General features: G+C 34.6%; 1 protein-coding gene across 5 annotated transcripts in view; it reads left to right on the top strand.

The window, feature by feature from the left end:
- Positions 1-14,613, top strand: part of LOC131162434 (serine/threonine-protein kinase STY46-like) — a 53,250-nt gene that overhangs the window by 20,434 nt on the left and 18,203 nt on the right. For all 5 annotated transcript variants that reach the window (XM_058118895.1, XM_058118891.1, XM_058118893.1 and 2 more), the window contains one exon: positions 10,542-10,615. In XM_058118895.1, coding sequence (XP_057974878.1) covers positions 10,542-10,615 — 74 coding nt within the window. The remainder of the gene's footprint in view (positions 1-10,541; positions 10,616-14,613) is intronic.

Raw genomic sequence — 14,613 nt, 5'->3', positions numbered from 1 at the left:
TCATATCAAAGCATTATAATTCATGTACCTTTTGTATTTTTAACTAGATGAATAATTAGTAGCACTTCAGAAATCCAAAATTCTTCTTGCCAAGGCTTGAAGTTGACAAATGATCGGTTAGGCTTCTCATTTTCAAGCTAGATGATAATTTGAACTTTTGCATTACCAGAACTATTTTTAATCCTCAAGGTATTTACTCCTCAATTCTTTGTGACAAGAACACCCCTATTTGCTTAATGGAAAGTCTTTTATATTCTCAAGGTATCTTATTCTGTATGACAATGACACTCATATCTTTCTCCCTTTTGGGTTAAAACTATTCAATCACACACTATTGCTTATTTTTGTTTTGGGATTATTGATCTTATTTGAGTTTTTTGGAGCTTTTATGGTAGACAACCAAATGCTGTTTGAAAGTCTTAAGAGTATTGTGTAAATTAGAATGCTAATCACAATGATATCTATGCCCTCTATTTATAATATAATATATGCCAAGTACAAAAAATAATGGCCTTAATGTCCTCTCTAACTAATGCATTAACTCACGTTTACCAACATGTCAATAAAACAACAATAATGCTAAATAACTAAAGAGTAACACTCCCCCTCAAGTTGGAGCATGGATGTTCCTAACGATATATTGGAAAGTTGGAATCACACTTCAAAAGGGTGTTTCTAATGAGCTTCTACACAAGTTTCTCCGAACAAAGTGACAATCAATTTTGTGTTTCATTTGCTTATAGAAGACTAGGTTGTAATAATATGAAATAGCAAATCATCATAGATCGACTCCATGACTGAGAATGTGGAAACCAATTTCTTCCAACATGTTCTTTAGCCAATATGCGACGTGCAGTGTGGGCCATGGCCTGATATGCTGACTCAGTAATCGATAGGGCCACTATAGTTTGTTTCTTACTCTTCTAGGAAACCAAGTTACCACCAACAAAACATAGTACCTGGTAATGGATATTTTGAAGGTCACCCAGCCCATTTTGCATCCGTATGGATACTATAGACCCATTGCGGTCCGCCCCCTACCTTAGACCCTGCATACGCAGGAGCTTTGTGCACCGGGCTTCCCCTATGGATACTTTTATACCTAAGAAGTACTCGGGCTCTAGATATGTTGATGATCTTCAATAGTAGTGATAATTTCATCTGCATACACAACGAGCAAAATTCTCCTAGAACAATGTAGTGAGAAAATACAAAGTGATCTATTGCGCACCCCTAAAGGCCAAACTCAAGTATTAGGTCTCAGGACCATGCTCGGATGCCATATTAAGTGTATTGTGAAATTTGGAAGGCCTAACACTATGATAGGTGTCTTGCTCTATTTATAGTATTTGCCAAGTGCATACCAATGGCCATAATACCTTTAGTAACTCATGCTTGCTAACACGGCAATAATATTAAATAACTAAAGTAAAACTGTAATAAAAGCCATTACCCAAAGCTCAATTTCTCGTAGTTAAGGATCATTTTCTCTCTCCTGGTGATACTTATTTAGTGGCCCTGAGTTCCTCTTTTTGGGCCACAGCTATGGGGACCCTTTGAAAAAAATTGTCATTGGGAAGTCCCCTGGAAAAGCAAATTTTAAATTTTGGAGAATATTTTTATTAGGATTTTTCTTTTTATTGGAAAATACACTGGGTTCTTTTTGATAGAAACATAAATTTATTAAGGAATAAGAATGTATGAGGACAGCAAGGAATCCTCAAAAAAATGAAAAATAAAGAGAAGAAGCTAATACAAAAAGAAATTCAAGACTAAATCAGATGCCAACCAATACATTGAATATTAGAAAGAGCCATATTACCAAAACACCTTGTAGTGAACACCCACATCAACGCTAAAAAACACAATCCTGTCCTAACCTAATCTACAGACAACAGTATAAAAAAAACCAAGCATATCTCTCTAGCCAAATAATCTTTATAGAAAAAGTATATAACCACACAAAATCCTTACATTTTTACACCTTCCAAAGCCTGTAAAATCACACCACCCCAACAAACCAAATAGTTTGTTCCTGTTAAGGCTTGATATGCATTATTGGCTCACAACCTAAGAGCTTAAGTAAAGTGGTAATATAACATGGCATCATAGGTATGGTTGCTAGGAGGTCCTAGGTTCTGGCTTTGTTGCCTGCCTTTATTTTTTGTTTGTTAAGAATTATCTAATTTCCTGTAATGGGTGTTATTTTTTGGTCCTCTCTGCATGCAATGGGGCTGCACGTACAGGGAAGCGTTAAGGCTTGATATATATTGTTGGCCCAAAACTTAAAGTGTGTAGGCCTTTAGGTAAAGTGGTAATTTAACTGTTCCGTAAACACCAAGCTACAGGGCTGTGCATAAATAAATGACCATGGTCTTCATTACTACCATAACACATAAGTGACATAACACGCACACACACGTCTAAAGAGAGATCCATCTATGGTCTTTGAACTTGGCACAAATCATTGCAAAAAGTTCTCTTATCATCTGACAAGAAAATACTGTCTTATTAGAAAATTTTATACCTACAACAATGCCCTGGACAAGACCCCTATATCGTCCTACTAAACACACCAACAACAAAAACAAAAAGAAATGGAGATGAAGGATCTCCTTGCCTCTCAACCCCAGAGGCTGAAAACCAAGTCTTAGATTGATCATTAATAATCATAGTATGGGTAGAAGAAAGACAGCCCCTGTTCAGGCCCTCCATCTGACACCAAAACCCTTCCTGTGACTGCCAACTAACCCTGTCATAGGCCTTCTCAAAATCCGGCTTAAAAATTAAAACCTGTTTGTTACATCTCCTAATTTCCTCCATTTCAAAATCAGGATTTTTTTTAGGGACTTAAAAATATATGGTGGACCACCATCTCTTAGGCTTGAGGCAAAGTGATGGTGAAAAATGAGGAAAGCTCTGAAAAAATCCTTGCGTTTCTGTTCCTCTACATGCAGTCAACATTGCAGGGTCACATCTCTATTCATTGGATTTAGGTCGTTTCTGACTCATTGGAAAGCCTAATGAGTTTACTACAGATGAAGTTGATTCCACCCTGTTGGCCCTAGAGTTGTGTCTAGAGGGGGGTGAATAGACTTTTTTGCGGATTAATATATTTTTCTACAAAATAATCAGACATGGCAAGATACAAGCAAATAAATTACAATATAAGCAAACTGAATAACACAATAAAGAAAATAGATAAGAAGGAGAAAAACTTAACACCGTAGTTTAACGTGGTTCGGCCCCTTGCCTAAGTCCACGCCTTGAGACACACTCAAGGGTTGCAAAATCCACTAACCAATTTCCTTTGAAGACGGAGAAGCCTTTACAAATCAGGGAACCAATCCCCTCACGCTCACCAAGAGCCAATCTGCGAAGTTCACCAAGAACCCCTTTGATTCGGTTCACCAAGAACCCTTTTACAATCAAACAAAAGAAGAAAGAATGTGGTTGATACAATAGATACTCCTTGAGCTGATTACAACACAAAGCCTCACACTAATCTCTATAGAAATATATCTTACACAAGTTTGAAGAGCAAGAGAGATTTGAGCAATGAATGATGAACTAAATGCTTGCAATAAATATTCAACGACTATCAAAGATGTTTATTAAGTGCTAGTAGCTTGTTTTATAGGCAAAGGGGCAAACTAGCCGTTGGGCATTTAAAATAATAAAGTACTTTGAAAACTAGCCGTTTTTCGCCCGTTGGAAGCAATTCCCGAAGCAAACCGTCGACGGTTTTTTTTGGGCCAAAATCAATTTGGCCCATTTTATGAAACCGTTGAAGCACCTGAGCTATTTCTTTTCTTTGGGTGCTTAATCTTGGTTTAAACTAAACTGGGACCAAGTATATGAAATATTATAATACTAATATCGTTTAAAACTTGTCCCTTATGAAAATACATTTGATTATAGGATATTCTGTATTTGAAAACTCATTAAGTTTTGTTCTAAGAATTCGTTGATATCCTATATACTAGCATGCTCATGCAATTGCTCAACTCTTGCTAAATGAACTTGCTCGAATAAGAACTACAAGAGTTACAAATTATTCCTATCTCAAACACTTCCCATTTACATTATGATTTTACATTTGCTTTAGTTGGTTGTGCTTGAGATGTTCGGAGTGAGTGACTGCTTTGATCTTTGCTTCTTGAATGTTTACTAGATCTTTGCGTTTGATATCACTAGTTTCAATTTCATCAAACTCAATAGTGTAAATATTTGATTCTCAACGTCCTACTAGGATAGTTTTTCCATGTAAATCATTTATGAGACATTGAGTAGATTGAAAGACAACATTAAGTCCCTTATCACATAATTGACTAATACTCAACAAGTTATGCTTCAAAGTATCAACAAGTACTACATTATCAACAGTAAATGATGAGTTACCTATTTTTCCTTTGCTAATGATTCTACCTTTGGCATTGTCTCCAAATGTCACAAATCCTTCCTTTTTGTAGGTGAGAGAGACAAATTTGCCAGCGTCACCTGTCATGTGTCTTGAACACCCACTATCAAGAAACCACTTATTCCTCCTGGATGTGGTCTTCAAGCATACCTACAAAACAGAATTAAGTAACTTGTTTTGGTACCCATTCTCTCTTGGGTCCTAGGGGGTTAGTTTTCTTAATAACCCATTTATACTTACTTTCTTTTCCTTTATTTCCTCTAAAAGGACAAGTGTAGCAAATATGTCCTTTTCTTTCACAATATAAACAAGTTTTATTTACATGCAAAGGGTTGGGCTTAGGTGCTTTATTTTTATCTGGTAGGGAACTTCTTTTGACACAAAGGTTAGCAAAACCAATAGATTTACATGAGGATAGTCCATAACTCAAACCTTCTTTATAGATTCCAATTCTTTGAGCTCCTAATAACTTATCAAAATTTTCTTTTCCATTAGTGAATTTGTAAATGGTTTTGCAGTAATCCTCAACTTTCTTTTTCAAGAGCATATTTTCTTCGAAACTCTTATCAGTTTGATTTTTCATGTTTTCAACTTTCTTTTGAAAAAGTTCATGATCTTCTTGAGCACATTTAATAGGCTCCTCATTTTTCATTTTTAAAGAGGCATTTCATTCTTTTAAAATAGAACGAAGATAATTCTTTTTGTTTACATTTTGAGTGTTTGTCTTCAAGATGTTTATTTTTTCTTTTGATCACGACTAATTCATCATATAATTTTCTACGTGTATCTCTTAAGTCATAATATGAAGGAGCATATTCATCATCAGAACTAACCTCTTCTTGATCCTCCGCCATGAGACAGAAATGAGCCACTTGCTCTTCATTTTCTTTATCGGTGGAAAGTCCGTCTAGTTTGTCCCACGCTGTTGCATTAATGGCTTTGTATTTCTTGTTGTCTCCTTGTTGGTAGTTGCTTTATTTTTGAACAGAGGACAATCGGCCATCTTATGTCTGACTTTCTTGCAATTATAGCATTTCATGCTATCATTTCTACTTGATTCCCCTTTTTCATTTTGCTTTCAAGATTTTTTTTTCATCAGGAATCTTTTGATTCTTATCGTGATTAGAGCAACTTCGTCGTCATTGTTGCTCTCGTTCTCCTCAACTATTTCTTTTTGGCTTGTTGACTTTAAGGCGATACCTGTTGCCTTTTTGGGCTTTTCTTGCTCAATTGCTGTATTGTTATTTTTAATCTCATAGGTCATGAGAGACCTGATTAGCTCATCCAGGGAAACCTTGGAGAGATCCTTTGCTTCTTCGATTGTTGTTGATTTGGCATGCCATGACTCAAGCAATGATCGAAGAACTTTCTGCATGTTATCCTCCATGGAATAATCCCTAGCATTTGCTTTCAATCCATTTGTTATATGAGTAAAACGAGTAAACATGGATGTGATTGATTCCCCTTCATCCATTTTAAACATCTCATATGCCTTCAATCCATTTGAGCAATGAATGATGAACTAAATGCTTGCAACAAATATTCAAAAGCTATCAAAGATGTTTATTAAGTGCTAGTAGCTTGTATTTATAGGAAAAGGGGCAAACTTGCCTTTTTATGGCCGTTGGGCATTTAAAATAATAAACTATTTTGAAAACTAGCCGTTTTCCACCCATTGGAAGCAATTCCCGAAGCAAGCCGTCGACGGTTTCTTCTGGGCTAAAATCAATTTAGCCCATTTTATGAAATCGTCGAAGCACCTGGCTTATTTCTTTCCTTTGGGTGCTTAATCTTGGTTTAAACTAAACCGGGACCAAGTATATGAAATATTATAATACTAATATTGTTTAAAACTTGTCCCTTATGAAAATTCATTTGATTATAGGCTATTTTGTATTTGAAAACTCATTAAGTTTTGTTCTAAGAGTTCGTTGATATCCTATATACTAGCATGCTCATGCAATTGCTCAACTCTTGCTAAATAAACTTGTTCGAATCAGAACTACAAGAGTTACAAATTATTCCTACCTCAAACACTTCCCATTTACATTATCATTTTACATTTGTTTTAGTTGGTTGTGCTTGAGATGTTCGGAGTGAGTGTCTACTTTGATCTTTGCTTCTTGAATGTTCAGTTGATCTTTGCGTTTGATCCAGTATCTTCATGTTGTTCCTGTACTAACTTGATGTGCAAAGATTAGTTTAACTTAGAATCACTAATGGGTTGTTATCATCAAAATATGTTATTTAGGATTATGTAGCCAATAAAGCTAACACACCCAAAATTGAAAAGTATGGAGAATTGAAGGAGTTTTGCTCAAAACATCGAGAAAATATCAAAAATTTTCTTTTGCGTTCTTAAAAATAGGTAATATTTGGTTCAAGTTAAAAAGAAGTGACATTTCTTTCATTGCGGTTGTCGGTTGTTCTTTTGAGCAGCCATAAAATGCTCTTAATGTCCACGTTTAATGCTTTAAGAATCACTCGAGTGTTGCTTATATTTTTGAAGTTATGGCCAAAAGAGTGCTTAAAAGTCAGATTTTGAACAATAAAACTATGCCTGCTACCTATCTTTTTCATTTCTTGCTAAATTCGAGTGATTCTTGATCTGATTCTGAGCTAACCCAATGTCTAAATGGACTGACAAGTCTTCACATCCAAAACTAGGTGGCTACCTGTGGTAACTTTTCAAATTTAACCACCCAATTCATTATTTTAAACTCTTGAATTGTTGAATTTTCTGACGAAATGGGATGCACCCTTTGTGCAATGCAATGTTCGAGGGCTTTGGTGTTAAGGAGGGGAAGCTATGTGCTGTTTTTTTGATGTAGTGTGGTTTGAGATGGGTTTTCTGTTTTTGCTTCTCTATTGTTTTTGGATTTTGGTTTGTTTAAAGGTGTGTGGCTAGAGTTCTTGTGAAAATATATTTATGGGCTTTGTTAACTTACCATTGCCATTATTTGCTTATTTGTTTCTTAGCTTTTTTTTTTTTTGCTTTTTTTTTTCCTTTCTCTGTAGGGGTATATATTTTTATCCTCCAAATATTGTCTTTCCTTCTTTGTCTTAATAATATTTCATTATTTCTTCTTTTGTGTGTAAAGAAATTGGGGCATCTACACCCTGGAATGGCTATTTACCTTTTCATACTTGGAAGTATTGTATATGCAGTAAGGCATGCCCAGTCAACGCATTTTGCTAGATGAACTGGTCAATTCATGCATATGGCTAATATCTGTCTACTTCTAGCTTTCTAGAGTATCTAGACCAACACCTGAATGGGTTCATTAAGCACACTGTGATTATAGTTAGTTTCATTCTGTACACTGGTGCAGCTTAAATGGTATGCCTTTGCATACAATTATTTTTTCAGTGTGTATTTTATGATGATTAGTATGGCACATACGATATACTCGAAATATGCATGATACACACCTTTTCAGTTGAACTGTTTTTGAACCTTTTTTGTTTTTAGTTTAATTTCAAATGTTAGAAAGTAAGAATAGTATTTTAAAGCCACTTTGCAAGGAATATGAAGCCAGCTCCTTAAGTGGTTGATTATGCATAATGTGGTTATAGTTGGTTAGTGTCATCCTGTACCATATGCAGATTAGATGGTATGCCTTTATACAGAAATTATTTTTTCAGAGTGTATTTTACGATTTTTATTGTGACCATGGTCTTAAATTTCCACGAAATTGTCGAAAGGGAAATTTTATAGGACAGCTATAAGACCAGCTATGCTGTATGGATCGGAATGTTGGGCGACGAAGAAACATAATATCCAAAAAAGTAAAAGTTGCCGAGATGAGAATGCTTAGATGGATGAGTGGTATAACATTAAAAGATAAATTAAGGAATGAACATATTCGTGGTAAGTTAGGCGTAGCTCCTATAGAAGATAAGATAAGGGAGGGACGACTCAGATGGTATGGACACTTGCAACGTAGGCCTTATAGTGCACCTGTGAGGAAGAGTGACTTAGTTACTGTGGGGGGGCAGTAGAAGGGGTAGGGGTAGACCTAAAATAATTTGGGTGGAGATAGTGAGTAAGGATTTAATATCCTTGAATCTATCAAAAGAAATGGTCCATGATCGCATAAATTGGCGGAAAAGGATTCAAATAGCCGACCCCACTTAGTGGGATTAAGGCTTGGTTTTGTATTGTTACCCTTGAAATTGAAATGGCAATCAATTTCCGTCTTGCATAATTTCCATCGAAATCTCAACGAATCATCCGAAATTTAATGAAATCTCGAATTTTTAGCGAAACTTGTTGAAATTTAAACTATACATTGAATTTTTCTCGAAATTCAAATGAGAGATTTAAGAGTGAAGTGAAATTTCTCTCTTAATTTATTTTATTTATTTTTATCAAAACAAAATTGTTACAAGTGCTTTTGAAATTATATGACAAAATAAACTTACAACAATATTTTATTTAACCATTCATGTCTAAATTATAATTATTTATTATAATAAATAATATTTAAATGATTTATGAATTTCATTTCTATAAACAGAATATGTTTAATTACATTATCTTACAAATATGTTTGATACACATACTATATTACAACTTTTCCACCTTGTACACAACATATATGTATTTAACTTGTAATATATTTGTTCTAAAACTTAAATTGTTATGTATGTTAACCATTTTTAAAGTTTCACAAAGAATTCCATGCTTTAGTGCTGATTTCTCTTATTTTTTCAAATCGAAATTGAAACTGACATCAAAATCAAAATTTCTGTACTTTTGGAGATTCTAAATTTGAGTCGAAATTGAAATTTAAGACCTTGATTTTGACACATGATATACTCAAAATAGGCATGATACATGCATTTACAGTTGCACTGTTTATGAACTTTCTTTTTTTTTTTAATTTAAATTTTAAATATCGTAGTCAAGATTTTTCTTTAAAGCCACTTTGCAAGGAATATAAAGTCACGCAAGGTTTCATTTGCTTTTCTAGTTTTTCCTTTTCCTTATTTTAATTGTTTTTCCTCTTCAATTCATGCTCTAGATTGATTCATTTTCTTGTGCCTTACGAACTTTTTATTAGTGCAATGCACTAGATGCTCCCTTTGTGATGAAAAATTACAAGCCTAGCTATTATAACATAGAAAATGTGACATAATTGGCATTTTTCTATGTTTTTGTTTCAAACTTATGCTATAGAACACATGGAGCTGCATGCTTTTGTTCAACATCAAGATATTTTGCAATTATGAACATTTTCTTATTAACTTGGTGAATTTTTATAGTACATTGAATTACTTGGATCCAAACTTTTATTTTTAATTGGTCGAGTAATGACCTGAACAGTTTGACACAACTTCCATAGAAATGATCAGAATTTGTAGGTAATTTATTCCCTAAATACTAGATAATGTTTTATGTACTTACTTATATTTCAGTTTTTTAAAATATTGAAAAATTAATGGCATATTACAAAGCCTGATGTTAGATAATGTAACACTCAGTAAGATTTTAATAATTGAATCTTGAACGATAATTATATGTAAGCACTTAGACATAAAGTGCCCTTTTCTTTTCTTTTCTTTCCCCCCTTCCTGGGCCTCTCTAAATTAATGTGTTGATGTTGAGGATATATTACCATCAAGGCGTTATGGTGATCTATGAATGTATTATGATTGATATCTAGCTGGAAGGCACTTACAATTACAAATATTATGTATATTTTTTGATTTTCATGTTAAGCTACCTTCTATTGTTTAACCTGATCCTGAAATAAATAATATTGGTGGATATCATAATTCATGAATAAGAGGATTCATGCCCTATTTCTTGTAGTTTTGTCTTTTTTGTTCTTAATAGAAGCAAAATTAGATGAACTGAACCATGATAGTGTTTCATTTACTAATACTCAAGTCTTGTGTTAATGATATTTTTAACTTAGTCAATGGCAGTGCTTCATATTTGTAAGCATTTAAAATATTTGAAGCAAAAAAAAAAAAAAAAAAAAAAAGAGTCTTCTTCTATACATGGTTTCATTTTCTTTTTATTCCACTTGGCATCCTTATGGCCAAATCATACTCTTTATGAATACTCTTATGTGAAAAACTTGAATCTGAATTTTTGTTTGCTTGAATGCAGGGAGGTACAGCATAGAAATGTTGTCCATTTTATTGGTGCATGTACTACGTCTCCACATTTGTGCATAGTGACAGGTATGCAAGTTTCTACTTGCAAGACAAAGGATTTGCCTTTGCGCTATAGGGCTATATTCTTATGATAGATCGTTGTAGGTTTTGTGTTGCAACTCAGCTAGATTCTGCAGTTGGACTATGTTTTGGTCATATCCTGGTTCTAATACTACTAGGATAAGTGGATTGATTACTGGCAGGAAGAACATATAATGGATGCATAGAAATTTTTTAGTATACATACTATACAATAGCAAGGATTGAAATATATGCAATCTTTAATTTCTGAGCTCATTCACATCCTTGCTCTTCAATCTCCATAGAAGGTCGTGATTTCCACCACCCTTCCTAGCCATGGTCTTAAATTTCCATGAAGTCGTTGAAATTTTCATCAGGATTTCTGTTTTCCACTACCTCGAAATTGACTTGATCAATTTTGGTTTTACAAATTGTGTCTAGGGAAATGTGCTGATGAATTTCTTTACGACTATGTGCACAGATGTTTTAACTTCTAGAGATTCATGGTGCAATTTTTATCTAGTTCTGGATAATTTCACCCCCATAACTACTGTTTTGAGAATTAAGCAGTGCCCCAAATTGAGTCTCAAAGGCCCAAGACAAGGTCCAAGGAGGCTTATAAGCTCACTTTGATAGCGTTCTCTCTCTCTCTCTCTCTCTCTCTCTCTGACTTGAGGCACATTATGGTTTTGATAGCATTAAATGATGCTAATTGCTAAAGTAGTTGATTCAGATTGAAGGGAAGACCTCGATCTGAGATTGGACAAATTGGAGGGATCTCCTTTTCTGTTCGTGTTCAAGAAAAACTTCTCTAGCAGCAGGTGGGTAAAATTCATGAAAGAGCCAGGTCTGTGATCTGCGGATGGGCTTTCAGATTTCGTTTGGTCATAGAAGGGTTCTCGGAGTCTGTTCGGGTAATCAGCTGTACTGGATGAAAATCTGATGGACAAGGGTGGGAAAATACCTGGATTTAGGTCGGGTGGAAGGGTAAGTATTATTCAGTTTTTATTCCTGGTGGTGAAAAGGGGTCGGTTAGCATAGTTTTGCAAACTTATTTTGCGAACTAGTTAAGGAATTTTGCCAAGATTCTGGTGGTGCAGGTGATGCTAGGCCTTCAACCCCTTCAGTTTCTCTTCTTTCAGTAGGTGGAGCACCTCTCAAGCAAGAACACCTTCTTGCTTGTCCGATTTAATACCCGAATCGTTCATTTACAAATAACAGCATCGGATTTCATACAAGAAGAAACTCCCTCAAAAGAGCGGATTTGTACAACTTAATATCACTAATATACTCTCAACAATAAATTTGCTATGAAGCTCAAGAGGTTTTCTAGGTTTTCTGGATTTAAAGATAAGAAATCAAGAACAAAAACCAGAAAATATTTGCAGTGATGAAGAATGGCGCACAGCAGTGTTTGAATGATGAAATCAATGATTTTTTGTGCGATTTGATTGCCCTAACATGATTAGGGTTACCCTTAAATAGATGGGTTTGAATTCTGACTGTTTGCCCAAATTTTGGAAACAATATCTTTTGAAAACGGAAAGAAATTGTGCTGTTAGTAACTTAAATCATGTACTTCGGTCTACTAAACTGGTAGTTCGGTTGCCTGAACCAACTAAAAACATGAATTTCAAACAGGTAGTAGCCTTTTGGTCGACTGAAAACTGACACTGTCTGGGCTTTAACAATAGCAGTACCCATTCAGTCGACTGAACCAAGTGTTCGGTCGCCCAAACTCACTGATGTCAGACCAGGTTGTTTAGTATACTGCATTCGGTCGACTAAGCTTTGAGCCTTGGTCGCCCGAACATTTTGAAATTCAATTTTTCCTTTTATTTTGATTCCAGAAATCATTTGTATTCTTTTGAAAAGATATTTGAATTTTGAAAAAATATTTTCAAGTTGTTAAAACAGGTCTCTAAGTCCAATTGTTTATCTAAGAGCTTCATAGACAAACTTAAACTTGAGAAATACTTACATGAGACATCTATTACATTACACATGAAATAAAAGTCTTCATGTCTTGAAGCTTGATCTTCATCCAAGCTTTAGCCATACTTCATTTTGCTTGTTTTCATCATGGCTTTTAAACTTAAATGTGGTCTATTGTGCTTGTAAGATATAGTACCTGTAAATTCACTTGAAAGCACATTTAGATTCCTTAGTTTGTCAGTATTAAAACCAAGATTAAGCCTTGTTACGCCAAGAATCTCCCCTTTTTTGATGATGACAAATAAGGAGCAAAATAAGGTAGCCTTGATAAGGCTCCCACTCACAATAAGCATAATCACAATGTAAATGAAAAAAATTCAGTATTCTCCCCCTTAGGAAAATATAAGTACAAGCATATTTTCAGTATAATCATATTATTTAGTACAAACATATTGTCAGTACAAGCATATTTTCAGTACAAACATATTTTTAGTTCAAGCATATTTTCAATTTGCTTTCATTTTGCTTGTTCTCCCTGTTCATTGTACATCCAGCATATATTGCTTGTTCTCTCTTTTTTTTGACATATGAACATATGAAAATAATCATTTATTTTGCTAGTTCTCCCCCTTTTGACATCTGCAAAAAGGACAATAAAAACATTCATAGCAAACATAAGTTCACCAAACAGTCAGCATGCAGTTCACAAAGATGACATTTAGAAGAAAGTCACAATCAATAATACAGTATTCAGCTTGCAGACATATTCAGTATTGCCCAAGTAGACCACATAATGATTTAAGATAAAGCATATGACAATATGAACATACATTACATGTTAAGGCTGTCTTCAAAGCAAAAAAAATAATTACAATCAGAATTACAGTGTTTCAAAGAAAATTTTCAACAACAACAACTCTCAATTAGTCGTACTTAGTATCATTGTCACCAGATGAGTTCTTATCCTCCTCATCATTGTCGTTGTCCTCGTCATTTGAACTCGCTGCCATGGGACCTTTTTTTTTGGAGGAAGAAACACTACCCATGTTGCTTTCAATTCAACCGAGTGCTGACCAAATGAACTGAAATAGGATTGGAATGTATGGTGAAGTGCAGTGTATTTAGATTCAATATCTTCAAGAATAGTACTAAACCGAGCATCCATATCCCGACCATAATCCAAAAACCAAGCAGGAGGATCAGTAGCAGCACACCAAAATGAGTAGGTGGTACTTCATGTGGTGGATCATTCCTATGTTCATGCTCATGTCCCTCCTCCATTTGTACATTTACATTATCTCTCGGAGGTCTTCGGTGTTTGGGGATCCAACCAAGTACACCAACTTGTTCATATCCCATCAGCTTTATGGTGGTCAATGAGAATATATCTGAGGTTTTCCTTTTAACAAAGAGAGTGGAAGGATGAGTTAGACCCAAGTTTTTTTGGAAGCTTTCTTGTTGGTTAATTTTAGAGGTTTTTTTTTTTTTTTTTGAGGGGGGGGGGGGGGGTGCTGTTGGGGGGCGTAGAAATGTTAGAATTTTGTGGTGGTGCTCTACTTTTCCTGTTGTTTGATTATATATTTGGAGAGAAATGCGCTGATTTTTTGAGATCATGGATCTTTTGTGCTGATGCTTTTGGGTGGTATTGTGTCTTTAGCATCCTTGTAGGCATTCTTTATAGGGTGTTTTATGGCTTTTTTTGACATTCAACAGAATTGGCTTGCTACTTTGGTTAAGTCTTGGGTTTATTCTTGTATTCAACTTTTTTATTTTTAATTTTTTAATTTTTTTGGGGTAAGATTATCATCCTGTGCCTACATTCTTCTACTTAATACATATCTTTTTCTATTTAAAAAAAATCCTTTTGTTGGAAAGTTTCAAATCTGTTTAGTCAACTTTCCTATTTTTCTAAGAGAATCTTGGCTGTAAATGAGTGAATATCCCAGAATATTTAGTTTCCTTAGAAGTTAGCATCTTTGGTTCTTTCCTTCTATTGTTCTATTGTACATCTATTTATACAGACTTGTACCTTTGTTATGATAAAATGAGAATTATTTCCACAAGAAGCT

Source organism: Malania oleifera, chromosome 8, assembly GCF_029873635.1.
Source record: "Malania oleifera isolate guangnan ecotype guangnan chromosome 8, ASM2987363v1, whole genome shotgun sequence".
NCBI classification, from domain to species: domain Eukaryota; kingdom Viridiplantae; phylum Streptophyta; class Magnoliopsida; order Santalales; family Ximeniaceae; genus Malania; species Malania oleifera.
This window is presented reverse-complemented; position numbering and strand designations above follow the sequence as displayed.